The 19,374-nt window shown below is 34.5% G+C and overlaps 1 protein-coding gene across 1 annotated transcript; it reads right to left on the minus strand.

Annotated features, from left to right (window-relative positions):
• Positions 1-150: 150 nt before the first annotated feature.
• LOC144374546 (lysine-specific demethylase 7A-like) lies at positions 151-14,238 on the minus strand. The gene is made up of 9 exons (XM_078037316.1): positions 14,058-14,238; positions 11,238-11,327; positions 6,856-7,068; positions 4,495-4,619; positions 4,149-4,303; positions 2,839-2,936; positions 2,202-2,350; positions 1,856-2,064; positions 151-305 (listed from the first exon to the last, which is right to left on the minus strand). Exons 1-9 carry the CDS (start codon positions 14,067-14,069, stop codon positions 166-168), a joined length of 1,191 nt encoding a protein of 396 aa, XP_077893442.1. The 5' UTR covers positions 14,070-14,238; the 3' UTR covers positions 151-165.
• Positions 14,239-19,374: the final 5,136 nt, after the last annotated feature.

The raw sequence follows: 19,374 nt of genomic DNA on the forward strand, positions 1-19,374 counted from the left end.
AAGTTACTCTTTTCCATATCACATATCACATTCTGTCTTTAAGCCTTGAAGCATCAGGCATCACAGCAGAATCTCTAAAAATGGACAGTTGTTCAAATGTGCATGTAACTGCCATTCTTTGGCTTCCTAGAGGTAGTAGTTAACAACCAGTTACAGTTTTAGAAATCAAAATAATGATGATTTTAAATCTCCTTTTAATGTTTCAACCTTGAAATATACCTGAGGATTAAATCTGGAAGTTCTATCAAATTGTTTAACCCAGGAAGAAGTCCTCAAGTCTTGATCTTCAGTCTTGACATGGTATCCTAGGGAGAAGTTTTAATTGAATTATCTTTGTACAAACTTGATTTTAAAGAACAAAATTAGCTTACCATTTTGTTAATTCTTTAGACATTTATTCATATACCTTCACTTTCACTACACTTTTTCCCTCTCAAAACAAAAACAAAAGTTATCAGCTTACAACCATACTTGTTACTACTTTTTTCAGTTCTCTCAAAGACTTTTTATATGACAGGTTTTATGTCAGATGCTAGAACACCTATGGCCACATATTGTTGACGTAAAACCAAATGTTAATATACTCTCTAAAAATGGCATGTTTTCCCATACAGAATTAAAGGCACGTGTTTGCTTGAACTTTGTAATTATTTCCATAAAAAGAGCTTTCTTTTTAAAGGACCAATCAGATTATAAGAAGACAAAAATGGAGCAGAGAAGGACAGACAAACCCAGATTTAAATATGAGTTTTTCCATTACCAAATAAACTTTAGGCAAACTATTTAACCTTCAACGACTTTGGGATCAGATAATACTAAGTTCAAATTATAACAATTCTGAATAGCTATCTATGTATATGTAAAGTATGAGCAAGTTAAAATAAGTTCACTAAGGCAGGTGCAGTGGTGCATGCCTGTAAGTCCAGATTTGGTCTGTTTTACATTTAGTTTTTGTTTTGTCAGGACTGGAGATAAAACCCAGGGCTCATGCATGTTAGACAAGTGCTCCACCACTGATCTATATCCACAGCAACCTTGGGAGGTTGAGGCAATAGTTCAAGGCCAGCCTGGGCAACTTTGTGAGACCCTATCTTAAAATAAGTGGTAGAGCACCCCCTGAGTTCAATTCCCAATACCACACACAAACAAGTAACTTCAATAAATCTTATTTCTTTTCTCTGTAAAATGGGATCAATATTACCTATCCCATAAATGAAATGAATATCAAGCTCCTGGTCTACGGCTGACTCTTACTTATGTGGAACTGAACACTACTGGCATTCAATCTTAATGCAGTACTCTGTTCTCCCAAATCCTTCTCAGACTTTTTGGCAAACAAAATTTTTCTCTGGAGGCACAGAGAAGAAAACACTAGGTGGCATCACTGACATGCCATTGAGTCTACTCTTTCCTAATTCTTCCTTTTCAAGGAGGAGAAAGAATATCCTCAATTAGAAACAGTTCAAAACTTGTTTTCCCTCTCATAAAAGGAAAAAAAAGGTTGACTGTTTTAGTTAAGCAGACCATTTAAGAGACCAAAACATTCCTTCCAACTGGTCAACCTAACAGTGGTGAAAAGGAAACTCCAGTCTTGCAAGAGCAAAGGCAAAGCTGTGCCAGTGAATGCAATTCTCAGACCTGGGTAATTCAAATTTTGTGTTCTTATGCTCACATATTACATGATTTGTCTGTCAGTGCTATATATTTTTTTAGTGAATTTTCTTAACACCATGTCAAACTAAAGATGTGTAACAAATAGTCTTTATTCATACAATCTCTAACCTAAACTAGGATTATAGAGCTATTAAATTGGGGATCATATATTTTCAGAGACTTAATGTCTTATGTTTCTTACCATATTCTACTGGTTTATCATAGCGATACAACTGCCTAACTTCATGGTTACTGCTGTGGCAGCTGTTAGGATCCTGGAGAGAGTTCTTCTCACCACCGCAGTCTGTGCTTTGCATCTGCCTTTGTAAACACGTGGAATAGCGCAACCCTGCCATAGACAGCATGCCCTGAATAGCTTCTTCCTCTGTGCTTGTCGAGGTAGGACATTCCCTAAGGAGAAGGTCATCCAAAGAGAAAAGAATATGTTTTCTGATGAAATATATAAGTTAAAAAAACTTTAAATTAAAAAAAGTCTTCATTGCATTTATATCACAATGTAAAACAAATACTACCATCAGCAAGCCCACCTTTTAATTGGAATTTCACTTCTAGATGGCTTCTGACTCTTTTGTAGGAAGTTCCTCATCCCATTAGATTCCTCCTTAAAATTTGATGTTATTTCTTGTTTCTTTTCATCACCTGAACTTTCGGACTCTTCAGTGGTAAAATTAATTTTCTGAGATAATAAATAATTAAATGGAAACAAAGTTATCTAAGAAATTGATCAAGGTTGTACAAACAAATCAAAAAAGACTTCATCCATCCAGAGAAAGTTAGAATCTTTTTTTTTTTTAGAATCTTAATTACCATTGAATTACTTCAATGTTTCATATGAAAAAAAGTGAAATCTCCAGTAACTATGGTAACATACAACCTAAATTTAAAAACACACTATATGGATTTTAAGGAAAAATAAAATATAAAACATATTTGTGAAAAATACAATCAATCTAAGAATAATATAGGCAGAGAAGTTGTCAAAAGCTGGACAAAAGCTGGATAGTCACAGAATATGTGTGTATAAAATAACTATAGGAAGACCCTGTATTGCACAAGTCAGACAGACAAGCTTTGGGATGGGCTATTATTTGACTTCCTCCTAGGTGAAGTCCATGGTTGCTTATCTCTCATCAAATGACGGAAGTCACAGGGTTTCGAGCATACCAGTGCAGTGCAATCAGCTCCAGAGTCTTCTGAATCAGAAATATCAGAATATTCTGATGATCTATTCCTGAGTTCTGATTTCACACTTGTAAAAAACCCTGATGAAGAAGACAAAGGATGGAAGAAAAAAAAAAAAAAGCATTAGAACTTCATGAACAAGGTGGCAGGTAGTTTCTAAAGTCTACCTTGCTTCACAATACCACTTGGTCTTTCCTGCCCTAGCCTACTTTTTCTCTACTTTCATTTTCTCCTCATCTCTCCCATCTTTCTCCATAATTAACCAAGATACAGACTGAGGTATTTTTAAAATGTCTGGTATTTATTGAAGATGATTATATTTATATTCCTTACTTGAGTGAATTAACTACATTTCTTTCTAGAAAATAACCTTCAAAACTAAAGTAAGCTGTTAAGAAACCTTTACTTCTCATTTTGCATTAGTTCTCTCAACAGAAAACAAAAAGATAATTCTCTGAACCCTAAAATGCATTCCCACAGACATGAATTTAACGAGCTTATTATAAACAGGGCTTTCCTACTGTCTGTTTCTCCCATGAGGCACTGTCACACAGCACCATTTCTTCCATTCCTGTTGATCAGCTGCCTTTTCACTGGCAATGTGAACAAAGGCAAAAGTCAACAACTGTATACATATACTAAATTTACATGGAATTAGCAGGATCTGAGATATTCAACATGCATTAAGTAATATTATCCGGAACATTTACTTATCAAGTGCTAAAATACTGCAAAAAAAATTTTTTTTACTACTTTTTAAAATAGAAGGGCATATGGAAATCTTGACAGATGTTGAGAAATTGACTTTATTCAAGAAAAAAAGATCTGAAGGAGAAGGATGTATTACTTTGGCATCTGATAATGCTATTTTATTTGATGATAATCGATTAACAACCTAGTAGAGGCCTTCCTATCAAGAGGCAATAAAATAAAACTACAGAACAAGGATTCCAAGTAGCTTCAGGTCAGTCAATCATATATGCATGCTAAAACTATATATGTAAAGATCTATAAAACATATGAGCTTTCGTGTGACTTTAAAACTGACTAGACATGGGTCTCACCCACACGAACCCTCTCACTGATACATCCCTGGCCACTATACCTCATTGGTATTCACATTCAGCACTTCAGCACTTCCCTATTCAGACATACTTCTGATTTTTCAGAACAGTATGAGGAACACACTTTCAATCCTATTACAAACTTAAGAATTTTAACACTAGTAAGTTTCTTTATCAATTGTTATACAAATAAAGAGAACTTTAAAATGACTATTACAGCAAACGTACTGTTAAGTGGTTTTCGAGATTCTTCACTTTCTGTCCTGTCTATTCTTGAACTCTCTTCTGTCTTCATAATGGTCTTCTTTGTCCTTCTCTTATCCTCTTCATTTTCACTATCTGCTGTGTAAAGACTCTGATCTGCAAAGGGCTGTCTCTCATCTCTGTATCATTGGGAAAAAACAAATCAGAAATAATGCAAGACTATGTATTCCCTCCCACTTCATTTACAGAGCAGAGAACTGAGACACTTTCCCCATACTATAGTCAACACTAACAATATGGACAAGGCAGCGCAAGAACAAAGGGAATCCAACAAAAATTATCTGTTTGATACCTGATCTATTGTACATACTTAATTATTCTTCCATTTGTCAGCAGCAGTCGTAGATCATTATCTTTTGCTCTCCATTCAGGTACCGTGGAAGATGGCTGGAGATGTTTGTTGAATTTTCCATTCAGTTTAGAGCTCAAGATGTCCTTAAAGTATAAAAATAGAATTGACTTAACCTCAGGCACACCTGCTCCACTGAAGGAAAACAGGAGACTGCTATTTCCCCATAGCCCTGCCATGCAGAGTGACAGGCAGCTGCCTGGGTTTGGAAACATGCAGCAATCCCATATTCCAGAGTTCTTCAAGTTAAGGCATGAGGATGGTTCATCTTTTGGGAGGGCCATTGACAATAAAATACATTTTGTAAAGCAGAATGTAAAATATGCATAAAGCAAATCCAAAGAAAGCTCCACTCCTGCAGAAGCTGAAAAGAAGGGGCAATACGGTCTTAGATTTTTTTTATTCTCTTCTGCTTCTTCTTGCTAAAGTGTAACTGCTGGGCCTTCTCACTTACCCTTACCTTGACTTCATATCTGTCTTCCCATGAGGCACTGTTAGCATCCACACCATTATCACCAGGCACAGAGGCCATGAGGTGAAGAAAGACACGATGGTAGCTCATTTTATTAGTTCGTTCTTATTTATTTATTTATTTTAGTTGTCAATGGACCTTTGTTTTATTTATATATATGCAGTTCTGAGAATCAAACCCATTGCCTCACACACGCTAGGTAAGTGTTCTACCACTGAGTCACAATTCCAACCCCAGTAGCATTTTTTTTTAATATTTATTTTTTAGTTGTACACAATACCTTTATTTTGTTTATTTATTTTTATGTGGTGCTGAGGATCGAACCCAGGGCCTTGCACATGCTAGGCGAGTGCTCTACTGCTGACCCACAACCCCCCAGTAGCTTGTTTGTTTTTTTTTTTTTTTAGAGAAAGAGAGAGAGAATTTTAATATTTATTTTTTAGTTTTCAGTAGACACAACATTTCTGTTTGGATGTGGTACTGAGGATCGAACCCGGGCCGCATGCATGCCAGGCGAGTGCGCTACCACTTGAGCCACATCCCCAGCCTAGTAGCTTGTTTTTAATGTATAAAAATTATTTCCTTTCTGAGATATTTTTCCTTAAAAATAAGTAGAACCTTCTGTAATAAGCTAAAACTTCCCCAGAGGGCTATGACTTAAGTAGGTTTAGAACAAAATATTATTTTATTTTGGGGTTTTTTGGTACTGGGGATTGAACACGGGGGCATTTAACCACTGAGCCTTAGCCTCCTGAGCCTCGGTATTACAGATGTATGCCGCTGTGCCTGGTTTAGAACAGCATACTCTCAAAACAATGTACTTAAGAAGGTTATAATTTGTATGTAATTTTTTTAATGTTTTAATCTAGTGATTCCTCTACCTCATTCATTGTGGATTACTATCTATTCTGTTCTTAAAATATAAAATCATAGGGCTGGGGATGTGGCTCAAGCGGTAGCGCGCTCGCCTGGCATGCGTGCGGCCCGGGTTCGATCCTCAGCACCACATACCAACAAAGATGTTGTGTCCGCTGAGAACTAAAAAATAAATATTAAAAATTCTCTCTCTCTCTCCCCTCTCTCACTCTCTCTTTAAAAAAAAATATATAAAATCATAGATGACACAGATCTCATCATAAATTCATTATCATGTTTTAAATGGTGCTGCATTGATCTTATCACTGCCTCTCACTCTCCCTTCTGTCCAATAGGCCAGCATTTCTGATTTTAAAGGGTTTATTCTAATAGTCTCCTAGTCAGGTAGTCAGCCAGGCTGGTGCCGTTGGCTCAAGGACAGGTTTGTGCATTTGCTCTTCCCCAACCTAAAATACTATTCCCCAAATTTGTGTATCTACGTGACATCTTCCTGTTAATAAGATGTCAGTTCAAACATCTCCACCTGAGAGGCTCTCCTACCATACCAGCTAAAGCAGCTAGTCACCATGACTATTTATTCTATTGTCCTTCAAAACACTTGGCATCTGAAATTACATTATTTTAGTATATATTTTTGCCTCCCAATTTTTGTACTTGAACTCTGATGAAGTTTCATAAGGACAGGGACTTAATTTTTGCTTACTCTGGCAACTTCTCTAGAACCTAAGAGAGTACAGGGTAAACACTCAATAAACATGTCAGCAAATGAATGAGGTCTATTCATCCTAACATGACACTGATACCTAGAAAGATTAGGCACCCCACCTTGCCCCCAGACAAAAATATTTGTTGACCCCTACAATTCTACAGCAAATAACAACAAGAATAATTGATAATATAAATTTTATTACCCCTTTAAAGAACTTTAACAAACAACTGGGTTTATTTTTCTCATCATGAAGTGTAATACTTACCTCTTCCCATGGACACATCTCTAATCTTTTAAGAACTTCCCTTGTATGGAGCTCTAAGATGTCTAGGTTAGAAGGAGTTCGAATATTATTATGATCTCGAAGTTTTCTCATCTTTCGTCGGGAATGGTATGGGGAAGTTGCTTCATTTGAGGATCGTGAAACTGGACACACAGTAGGAATTCCCTGAGATTTAACTGGTTTGCCATTTTCTTCCTTTAAGAATTAGATTCAGAATGTATTTTAAGAAAAAGGCTACTATATATAGACTTGACTATTCAGCCATAAAAATACTCTTAGAACACAAAAACTATTCCATTTAATCACAGAAAAGAAAAAGACCAAATCAAAGCCTTGGTTTCCCCATCTCTTCTCTATGTAATATACTGTGAACACATTCCCTTGATTTCCAGTATTATACTAATAGCTGTGTAGGGGTATATCATGAATTACTGGCCTCATACTTACTGATAGGTAGCTATTCAGGCTCCTTCCAGTTCTTTCCAATGAAAAAATTCTTTTTACATACATATTTGTGTAAATCAATACTTAATTTATATAGGTATATACATATATATTTAGTTGTTGATGGACATTTATTTGTTTACATGTGGTGCTGAAGATTAAACCCAGTGACTCACACATGCTAGGCAAGTGCTCTACCATCAAACCACAACCCCAGCCCAATATTTACTTTTTAAATCAAAGTCACAGGGCTGGGACTGTAGCTCAGTGGCAGAATGCTTGCCTAGCATATGTGAGGCACTGGGTTTGATCCTCAGCACCACATAAAAATAAACAAATAAAATAAAGGTATGCTATCCATTTACAACTACAAAAAAAAAATTAAAAAAAAAATCAAAGCCACACATTTTTGCAGTTTTTGTCCTTATTTTTTTCATGTTAAATATATTAAAGAAAGTGTATTACAGCAAAATGACTAAATATCCAGATACAATAATGAAATGTTACAGCCTTCTAGAAATAATGAATACACAGAATTTAGTTAATATTTTAAACATTTTATTAAGATTTTGAATGATTCAAAACCCACCCTGATAATGTGAAAACAAAGGAGATTTTTTTTTTCCTATCTACCTATATTAATTCTTCTGCCTTTCTTTTCTTTCTCCTTAACTTTGACTGCCACATGGGAACCTCGGCTCTACCCTAAGCCAAAGCTATCTTCTCTAAGGATTATCTATGCAATGGTACTTGAGTTTGGTACTTTTTCCTCCTGGTAATTTCTTATGGACCATACATCTATTCAGTTTTAAAAATTAAATAAGAATATCATGAAAAGCAGCAGTCTACTCTTTCCCATCCCTGATACCCATTTTTCAAAGGCAACCACTTACCCTGTGGAAACACTTACATTACATAAAATTTGCCATCTTAACCACTTTTAAGTATACAATTCAGGGGCATTCTGTACCGTCACACTGCTGTGCAATCAGCACCCCATCCATCTCCAGAACTTCTTCATCTGCCCCTATTAACCACTAACTTCCCATCCTCCCTTTTCCCCAGCTCCTGACAACCATTATTCTGCTTTCTGTCTCTATGAATTTGACAACTCTAGGAACCTCATATGAATGGAATCATACTTGTCCTTTTGTGACTGGTTTATTTCACTTAGCAAAATACCTTCAAAGTTCATCTATGTTGTAGCATGTGTCAGAATAACCATTTTATATACTCTATGTACCAGTTTGTTTATCCATTCATCCACTGATGGACTCTTGCGTTGCTCCTTCCTTTGGGCTATTGTGAATAATACTGCTACGAATACGGTACAAACATATCTGTCCAAGACCCTGCTTTCAATTATTCTGAGTACATAGCTAAAATTTGCAATTCTGACAACTGTTTCCCCACCACCACCCAGTTATTTGTCTCTAACTTTCTAAATAATATGTTTATACTGATTTCAGCTTTAGGTATAACTGAATTCCTACTATGTAAGAAAAAGTTTTTTTAATTTTTTTTTTTGTAGTAGTAATGGGCAGATTGCCTTTGTTTCATTTTTATGTGGTACTAAGGATTGAACCCAGTGCCTCACACATGGAAGGCAAGTGCTCTGCCACTGAGCTACTGCCCCAGCCCGCAAATTAAGTTTTAATCCTCATATACCACTTCCTAAACCTATCCATTCTTCCCTTTTCTTCAACATTTAGAATTTAAATAGGACTCGGTAAAATATGTTTTTTGATCCTAAATTCATTTATATGCAATTACTATCACTCTTTAAGAGATTTTTCTACTACATTTGAACATACTGAGAAATACTTGAACTATTCTTATTCTAAATCTAGGATTTTAATATTTCTTAGATATGTACCTCTTTTCATTCCTTAAAACAGCCCTAATGTCAGATGTTAATTTACCAGTTGACTTTCATCCTCCACTTAATTTCCTCTTAATTCAAGCTATACACTAGAACAATCACTTTCCTGAAAAATTATTTTAATTAAAAACCTCCTTCCTTAAATACCTAGAATATCTATTAATTATTAAAATACCTAATCAGATTTATAGGTTTTTATCAAAAGTATTTACCTCACTGGCTGCTCTCATACATTCCCTCAAGTGGACTGCCTTGCCCAACCCACTAATATCATCCCTCTTTCCAACACAGTTTCACCTAACTTTACTCACTTCCCTTAGGTTTTTTTTTAATCTTAGTTTTTTTCTCTTGCTCTAATTATTTAACATGAATTCATTTCTGAATGGCTGAAATTAATTGGATCTGAAAGTTGTACTGATAACTATGTTGTTTTTGTTTTTTTAATTTTTGAAGTAACCTGAAGAACCTGAGGTAACCTGGAAACTGCCTCCTTATTATTTCATTACTTCATTGCAATACAATATTCCAAATTTTTCTCCAGGATTTTGGAAATCTTGAGACTCTGTCCAAGACTCAGCTCACTCTATTTCTTGTAAGTGCTTTTGGCTTCATTTTCTTCTCTTCCCTTCCTCTTTCCCTCTCTCCCTTCCTTTCTTTTTCTTATACTAGGGATGGAATCCAGGACCTCACATGTGATAGGCAAACACTCTACCACTGAGCTACACCCCAGCCCCTGTGTAAGGTGCTTTCAAACGTTTGCATCATGGTGGTATGCCGGAAGCCATCCGTGAACTATGCGTGAACTAAAAAAATGTAGAAGGCATTAGGCAAGAAAGTCTGGTATTGGGGACTTGTATTTTAGAGTCAGATATTTGGATTCAAATCTCAGCTTTGAATGGTACTTTTCCCTTTGGTGAAAAGGAACAACTTTGCTGGTTTGGGAATGCCTAATTCATGTAACTTCCTACCTAGCCCTGTCACAAGTTCAGCACAGCATCATGGGAGATGGAGTGACCAGCAGGAACCACACCGATTCTCAGGGATGGGTGTGGCTTGACAAAATGCCAATCAACATTATTACTGCCACATGGAGAAGCAAGACTCCTCCCACTGAAATCTTAAAACCTTATCCCTGACTTTGATGTACTCCCCCTTAAAAAAAAGAAGGAGGGTGCCGGGGTTGTGGCTCAGTGGTGGAGCGCTTGCCTGGCGTGTGTGAGGCACTGGGTTTGATCCTCGCCACCACATAAAAACAAACTAATGTATCCACCTAAAACTAAAGATACATAAATAAATAAATATTTTTAATAAATAAATAAATAAAGATATTGTGTCCATCTACAACAACAACAACAAAAATTAAAAATAAGAAACCGAGGACATTTTTCAGTTGTTCAGTTCCACTCCCTATCAGGATTAAAAGACCTATCAGGGCTGGGGATGTGGCTCAGGCGGTAGCGTGCTCGCCTGGCATGCGTGCGGTCCGGGTTCGATCCTCAGCACCACATACCAACAAAGATGTTGTGTCCGCCGAGAACTAAAAAATAAATATTAAAAATTCTCTCTCTCCTCTCTCACTCTCTCTTTAAAAAAAAATTAAATTAAATTAAAAAAAAATCCTAATCTATTCAGCTAAAGGCCTTGCACAGGGTCTCCAATATAAAGTATGCTTACAGAAACAGGGAAGGAGAAAGGGCTCAGGCTCTGGGCTGAGGTTGTGGCTCACCTAGCATGGGTGAGGCACTGGGTACCATCCTCAGCACCACATAAAGTTAAGTGAATAAAGGTATTGTGTCCATCTACAATTAAAACATATTAAAAAAAAAAAAGATCTATCAGGCACTCCCCTTTTTATCTAATTTCTGGCTCTGTCTCTATTTCTTATTAATTATTTCAGACTTTTTCTTTCCTAGTCAGCTCACACCTCCTGAGCAGGAACCTACCCTGGCAGGGTACTGGTCACCCCACAATAGTGGTAGATCCATTTGCTTCTCAAAACAGAGTAAGCAAGCATTTAGATGACAGTTTCCATTCTTACCTCTATTGCTCGAATTACTTTAGAAAGTTCCTTAATAAGATGTCCAGGTCTCACATTGTCTGGAATTTCAAAGGCATGTTCAGATACAAGCTGTATTTGGATTAACAAAGATAACAAAACCAAAGTTACTTACACTTTATTAATAAAAAACTAACTTACTGACCCTATTTTTGGGTTCTCTAGACTTTGCAGACATAGCCAGTAAGAATAAGCCCAGTCTCAGAGATCATATAGTTGATATAATACCTTCTAAGGAGATCCTCATCATCATTTTATGTTCTATAATCATATAAAATCCTCAAACTGAATTAAAAACAGACTTGTTTGAGTGAATTTTGCTTTATATTGAATAGTAACATTATACTCTACACTTCAAATCCTGCTGTAATTCTAACTACAGTTACTACTACAGATATATACTAAAATAATTAAGCCTAACATTTAATTGACAATACATAAGGAATTTTATGGGGAACACAGGCACTTAAATAATCCTAGTGTCTCATGGAAATCTAATTTGAATAAATTTTGGTAAACTCTTTTCCATTTAACAGTTAAAAGCAAAATGAGGAAACAACCTAATGAATAGAAAAAAAATTAATTGTTGAGTCACAACATTTACTGTACTGCAAACTAATGTTATTATTTTTATGCCTATTTCCATATATTAATCTCTATATCTAATAACATTCTGATTTTTTAGACACATTCAACATAGCAGAGTTTCTACTTTTGCTTTGTACCCTCTACTTGGTTTTAGCATAATTTATTGAAACAAACTGATAATAAGAATAGTATTAACATAGTACTAACTCTGTGCTTTCATACTGTTAAATAATTTATAAGTGGGGCTGGGGATGTGGCTCAAGCGGTAGCGCGCTCGCCTGGCATGCGTGCGGCCCGGGTTCGATCCTTAGCACCACATACCAACAAAGATGTTGTGTCCGCCGAGAACTAAAAAAAAAATAAATATTAAAAAAAAATTCTCTCTCTCCTCTCTCTTTAAAAAAAAAATAATAATTTATAAGCATTAACTCATTTAACCCCTTCAATAACTGTATGACACAGATACTATTGGTTTTAGTATTCCTTATCTGAAATGCTTAATACCAAAAGTATTTTGGATTTTAAAGCATTTCAGATTTCAGATTTTTAGATTAGGGATGTTCAACCTGTAAATTATTCCCATTTTGCAACCAAGGGAACTAAGACACAGAGGTTAGGTAATGTGCCCTGAGTCACATAGTTTATTAGCAACAAAGCTGAGATTTGAATCAAATATCTGACTCTAAAATCCAAGCTCTTAACCATTAAGGCAAGCTGCCTCTCATCTTGGAGCAAATTTAACATTACTCATGATAACAAATTTTACTATGCACTGAAATCACCTATGAGGTTTTTGGGTTCAGACCCATCCCAGATCTATCAAACTGTAATTTCTAGAGAAGGATCCAGAGGTTTTATTTTTAAAAAGCTCTACAGACAATGCTGATAAATACACACATTTGAGAACCACTCCTCTAAAGCCTCCAGCAGGAAACAGATTACACAGTTTTAAAAACATAAGCTTGATTTTGTTTTTATCATGTTAGGTAGTTGTTAATTTGCTTATGCTTTTCCTTATTATCTAGATAATGAAGTCTTTGATGGTAGAAGACATGATTTTTATTTTCTGAGAATTTTAATATTTATTTATTTATTTTTAATTATCAGCGGACACAACATCTTTGTTGGTATGTGGTGCTGAGGATCGACCCGGGCTGCAAGCATGCCAGGAGAGCGCGATACCACTTGAGCCACATCCCCAGCCCGATTTTTATTTTCTGAATGTTTCCATACTGCCTTTCTCTGTGGATATATAGCAATGATAATAAAGTGAAAGGAAGTGTCAAAATTACTGGGACTATCAGAACCTATTAATTATTGTCTCCCAATAATATCTCTTAAATGTAGAATTTTAATTTCAAATGGACATTCAAGAAATTAACATGGAAATATATTTTCATTAGCATATTATTTATCACTTATTAAAGCATTATGTTCCAAGATCTATGAGTTGAAATAAAAATGAGAAAGATGAAACCTATTTTTCAAGAGTTCATAAACCCAGAGAAAGGAAAAATGCATAATTTACTCTCTACAGATGTGTTTTAAGTTTTTACTCTCTCTATATATAGATTAGTTTTAAGTCCACTGGCACAAGAAATAAATGCTCTAGAGGGAAGGAAATACCAATTCTAAACAGAGATGTAGGATGATATCTCAAAGATTTCAAGTACAACTGGGCCACAATTTAGTGAAAATAAAGAGCTCATGCTTGAATATTACCACCTCCTTTTCCTCATTTTTTACATAAGTTTAGCAGAGTGGCAAAGAGCAGAGGTTTACAATCTTAGAGACTAACTCTATGTCCCTAGCTCACCAGTTCTTTTGGGAATTACTTAAACAGGATACCAATAGACCTTATACAGTTGCTCTGTGGATTAAATGAAATCCTGTGTACATAAAGACAAAGCACATTATAAGAGCTCAATTTTATTTTATTCTATAGCTACATGTTCATTCTTAGTCAATATCTTAAATATTTTTGAAATACTTTATTTTCCAGATTAAAGACTAAAGATTTACTCAAGCACTTTCTTATCAAAAATATAACCAGCCACAAGTACATCTATAAATACTGTATAATAAAATGCAGGCTGTATTTTAAAACATGATTTCCATTCCCTCTACCAGTGGCAAATTCAAATGCTGCAAAAAACAGCAAAAGTACTCTTTTCTTCTTGACCTTGCTACATAAAAACAACTATAATGACTTACATCTTTTTTCATCCATAATTTTAAAGCAGTATGCAGTGCTTTCACTCCCTGTACTAGATAAGTCTGAGGCTGGAAACCATCTTCTCTCAGTTCTGTAGGAATGAAGTAGGGTGGGGAAAGGAAAAGAAATTACTTTTAGGTTTTGAGTAACCAGCAAATGACAAATTGCACAATTTCTATATTAACAAAAAAAGTAGAATACAAAATAATCAATTCAAAAGACAAGGAACTTAACTATTAAATCTAATGATATTAAATGCTCCAGCTAAACATATTTTTTTTAGAGAGGGGGGGAATTTTAATATTTATTTTTTAGTTTTCAGCGGACACAACATCTTTGTTTGTATGTGGTGCTAAGGATTGAACCTGGGCTGCACGCATGCCAGACGAGCGCGCTACCACTTGAGCCACATCCCCAGCCCAGCTAAACATATTTTTAAAAATACAAAAAGGTATAAGATAAAAAAGACAAAAAAAAAAAGCTTTGAAAAAAAAACAGCTAGAATAGCTATATGAACTGATTTTCATTAATAAAGGTCATTTTATAATGGCAAAATATTCAATTCGTTAGAAAGACAACTATTTAAAACTTGAACTCAAAAAGCAATAACTAAACAGAATTACAAAACAAATAAGCAATTCCACAATCATAGTGGAAGATTTTAACACGTGTAATAAACAATAGAATAATAAGAGTACTAAAACCAAAAATCTGTAGATTCTCTTTGAATAACATGCAATGTGATTCACTGGCCATAAATAGCACATTGTACTCAGCATCTGTAGAATAGAACATTCTTTTCAAATATATACAGAATAGGGGCTGGAGATGTGGCTCAAGCGGTAGCGCGCTGGCCTGGCATGCGTGCAGCCCGGGTTCGATCCTCACCACCACATACAAAACAAAGATGTTGTGTCCGCTGATAACTAAAAAAAAAATAAAAAATAAATATTAAAATTCTCTCTCTCTCTCCCTCTCTCAAAAAAAAAAAACAAAAAAAACAAAAAAACAAATATATACAGAACATTTACAAAAATCCTCCATTTGCCAGGGTCATAAAAAAGTCCCATCAAATGTCCAAAGACCTAAATCACCTATATGTTCACAAGGCAACTGAGTTTGAAGTCAATAATAGACATCAGTCACAAAAAGATAACTAGAGAAAGCCCACGTGTTTAGAAACTAAGAAACCCAGATAATTAAGAAATAAACTGCTAAATAACATTTAGATTTTTAAAAAGTATTGAAAATCAGAAAACATATAAACAACAATGAAAACATACATTTAAATGTACATGTTAGAAAAAATGCTGAAATGCTGGGGTTATGAATCAGCGGTAGAGCACTCGCCTAGCATATGCAAGGTCCTGGGTTCAATCCTCAGTACCATATAAAAATAAATAAATAAAATAAAGGTATTTAGAAAGAGAAAGAAAAAGTGATGAAAATGAGTTAAGGGCACACTAAAATGTTAAAAAATAAAGAAAAAATGATTTGCAAAAATTAAACAGAAAACAGATTATTTATTCTCAAACTGGTATTTGAAAAGATAATAAAATCCATAAAAAGAGAAAATCAGTACAAATACAAGTATCAAGAGACATCATTATAAATGTTACAAGCATTAAATAGTTAAGAGAATAATATAACTTTATATCAAAAATGTGAAAACCTAGAAATGAACAAACTTCTAAAAATTAGCTTATCAAAATGGACTCAACAAACTAGAAAAACTTAATAGTCCTTTATTCACAAATAATATTTATTAGCAGTCAGAAATTCTGCCATAAAGATAAGTATATACATCAGATTTCTTCATCAGTGAGGTCTACCAGGCATTCAAGAATCTTTCCAATCATATACAAACTCCTCCAGAGATCAGAAAAAGAAGGAACAACCCCAACTTTTTTCCTGAGCCTAGCATAATTTTCATACCAAAATCTATTAAGGACAGATGAGAAAATAAAATACAAGCCTATTTCACTCACTGCCAAAAGAAAAAATAAATACACACATACACACATTTATATACAATAAATATATTTTTCTATATATTCAGAGAATATATTTTACTAGTTTAGATTTATTTGAATATAAACAGACTATAATATAAACTATATTCTAACTTACTATATAGAAATTAAAACATCATCAAGTCCAAGTTTGGAGTAATATTAGAAACATCAATAAATGTAGCTACTAAATTAAAAAATTAAACAAGACAAATCATAAGACACGCAGGAAAAAGCTTTTGTTAAAATGCAACTAACTACCGATTATTTACAAACTAGTCTTTTAGCTAACTTGGAGTAGATAAGGACTTCCTCAACCTGATAAAGGCTATCAACAAAAAGCTACAGCAAACCCAAGATTCAGTGATAAAAGGCTGGGAACAAGATAAAGACTCCCATCTTCCCTACTCCTAGTTACAATTGCCCTGGAGATCCTAGACAACCCAGTAAAGCAAGAAATAAGTAAATGACATAAATATTATAAAAGAAGAAACACAATTCTCATTATTCACAGAAGACTATGTGATTATACATTAAAGAACCCACTATAACCTCAGATAAATGAAGTAACAGTTTTTAATAAGATTGCTGGATCCAAAATCAATATGAAAATTGTTTCTAAATTCCAGCATCACATGGTTAATAATCTGAACTATATGAAATTGCCAATGTTTGACCATTTTTGAAATACAAAAATAGCAACTTCATATGCTCAACTGTATGTATAATTACATATGTATATCATTAATGTAATTACAATTATAATTATATCATAATAATTAATTCTATTATTATACTCATATATTATTTAAGTAACAATATATAATGGGACCAAAGTATGAAAAACCCATAAATAAATTTAAGGAATCTGTGTGTAACTTTTAAAATATATATATATATATGACACCCTGCAAGATAACAAACAAGAACTAAATAAGATGTTCCATGACAATTTTTTGAGAAAACTCAATTACCTAACTACATGGAATTTTACCAAAATTGATCTATATGCAATATGCTCAAATTAAGATACTAATACTTTTATTTGCTTGATTTTGGGGTGGGGGAGACTAGTGTCAATAAGTAATAAACTAACTCAAAAACTTAAGTGGAAAAGAAAAATAAAAGCCAGGGCAAAATAAAGAATGAGGCCAAGGCTTGAAGAATAAAATATGAGGACCTATTATATATCAATCAATTTTTAATATATGCTAATATGATAATGTGCTTGGTGGAGAGACAGACTACCAGCCCCACAAGATTAGAAGAGTGACTATTACTGTTTGGACATCAGGTTATCTCACAAAAGCTCCTGTGTTTCGGGAATATTCAGAGTTGAAATGATTGAACTATGAGAGCTGCAACCTATTCAGCCATCCTAGTTTGAATGGACTGATTAGGTGGTAAACTATAGGCAGGTGGGTCATGGGTAGAGGAGGTGGATTACCAGGGGTCATCTTCTCCTGAGTCCCGTTTCCTTTCCCTCTCTTCTTCTCACCATCCCTCACCTGCTCTGGCTGCCAAGAGCAGAAAAGTTTCCCTCTACCATGCCCTTCCACGATGTTCTGCATGATCTTGGACCCAGAGCAATGGAGTCGGCCAATCATGTACTAAACCTCTGAAACCATGAGCTAGAATAAATGTTTCCTCCTCTAAGTTGTCTTGTTGCATATTTTGGTTACAGCAAAGAAAAGCTAAGACCGTGAGTAATGAGTGAGTATCAAAGGTTCCACACATATATCAACACATGAAACAAGAACAGGATAAAAAATGGATTGTTCAAAATATGACCCTGGAACAAATGGGTATTTGTAAGAAAATGACTGCCATCGTTTTCAAGAAAATCAATTAAAATGAGTTAAAGGCCTAAATGTAAAATATGAAACTACGTAAGTTTTTAGTAGGCAAAGAGTATCTTCAAAACCTTAGGATAAGAAGTTAAGGCACAAAAAGCACTAAACACAAAAACTGGGGAAAAAAAATACTGTTTTAAAATTAATAAAGTTTGTCCTTCAACAGAACCCAAAGAGAATAAAAAGGTAAGTCAAAATTGCAGGTATTTTTAACATATATTCCTGAAAGGACTAAGATCCAGGACATATGAAGAATTAGTATTAAAAAAACTAAATTAAAATATTGGCAAAAGACCTAAACAGATACTTCACTGAAGAGGAAATCTAAAAGGCCAATACATATAAAAAAAATGTTCAGTTACATTAATAATCAGGAATATGCAAATTAAAAAGATAAGGAATACTATTTCACACCTGATGGGTTTGCAAAAATTAGAACCTAATGATACCAAGTGTTGCCAAGGAAATGGGAATTGGGAACTACGTGAATTCTATCTATGACTCAACAATTGGGGCTGTTCTCTGGAGTAACTTTTGCACTTAGTTGACACTGACAAGAACTTCTTAGAACCATCTTCCATAAATACCAAAAACTGGAAAAAAAAATTGCCTGGCAACAGCTAGAATGGTCACTGGGCTCTAGCCTTAGTAGGACTAGATTAAAACAACTGTATTGCCAGTGTCCAACAACTGTAGAAGAAGCACACAAATTAAGGTATAGTCACACAACATAATACTATAGTAATGAAAAAAGAAGACTACAGCTACACACAATAACATGAATGAACCTCACAAATAAAGCTTAGCAAAAGACAGGTTACATATAATAGAAAAAGTTTTAATCTATTCATATGAAATTTACAAATACATAAAAATCAAACTATTTTCATTTACAACACAGGTGAAAAAATTGAAGAAAAAGATTATCACAAAAGGCGAGACAGTGATTATCTCCAGAAAGTGAAAGACAATGTATGGGGAGGTTATTGGGGTATTTTTAAGGTACTGCTCCTTTTGCTTCACTTGCAGAGAAATTACCTGAATAACAGCCTTCTTTAAATTGGATGAGAATATGTAGTCTCTGTGTGATCTATATACAGTGAGCTGTGTATGGTTTATTTTACTATTTGTAGACAAAGTAAAAATATAAGCTCACACTAATGTCTTTTGGGGAATTGTAAACCAGACTGTGATTTAAACTCATGCAAAATATTTCAGATGCGCTCCAAAATTCAGGTGAGTTGAAACAAAAGCAAAATATTTTAATTCTGCCCAGTGGCTAACTTACTTACATAAATTCAAACTGGTTCATCCTTTTATTATCATTAACATGAAACACACATTGTACGAGTTTCATATACTCCTCATTCATTTAACCCATCACACTGCAGAAGCTTTCTAACAGTCTGATAATTGGCAAACAGGCCACAATAGAAAAGTAGAAAAGTCAG

The sequence above is a fragment of the Ictidomys tridecemlineatus genome, unplaced genomic scaffold, assembly GCF_052094955.1.
Source record: "Ictidomys tridecemlineatus isolate mIctTri1 unplaced genomic scaffold, mIctTri1.hap1 Scaffold_7373, whole genome shotgun sequence".
NCBI lineage: Eukaryota > Metazoa > Chordata > Mammalia > Rodentia > Sciuridae > Ictidomys > Ictidomys tridecemlineatus.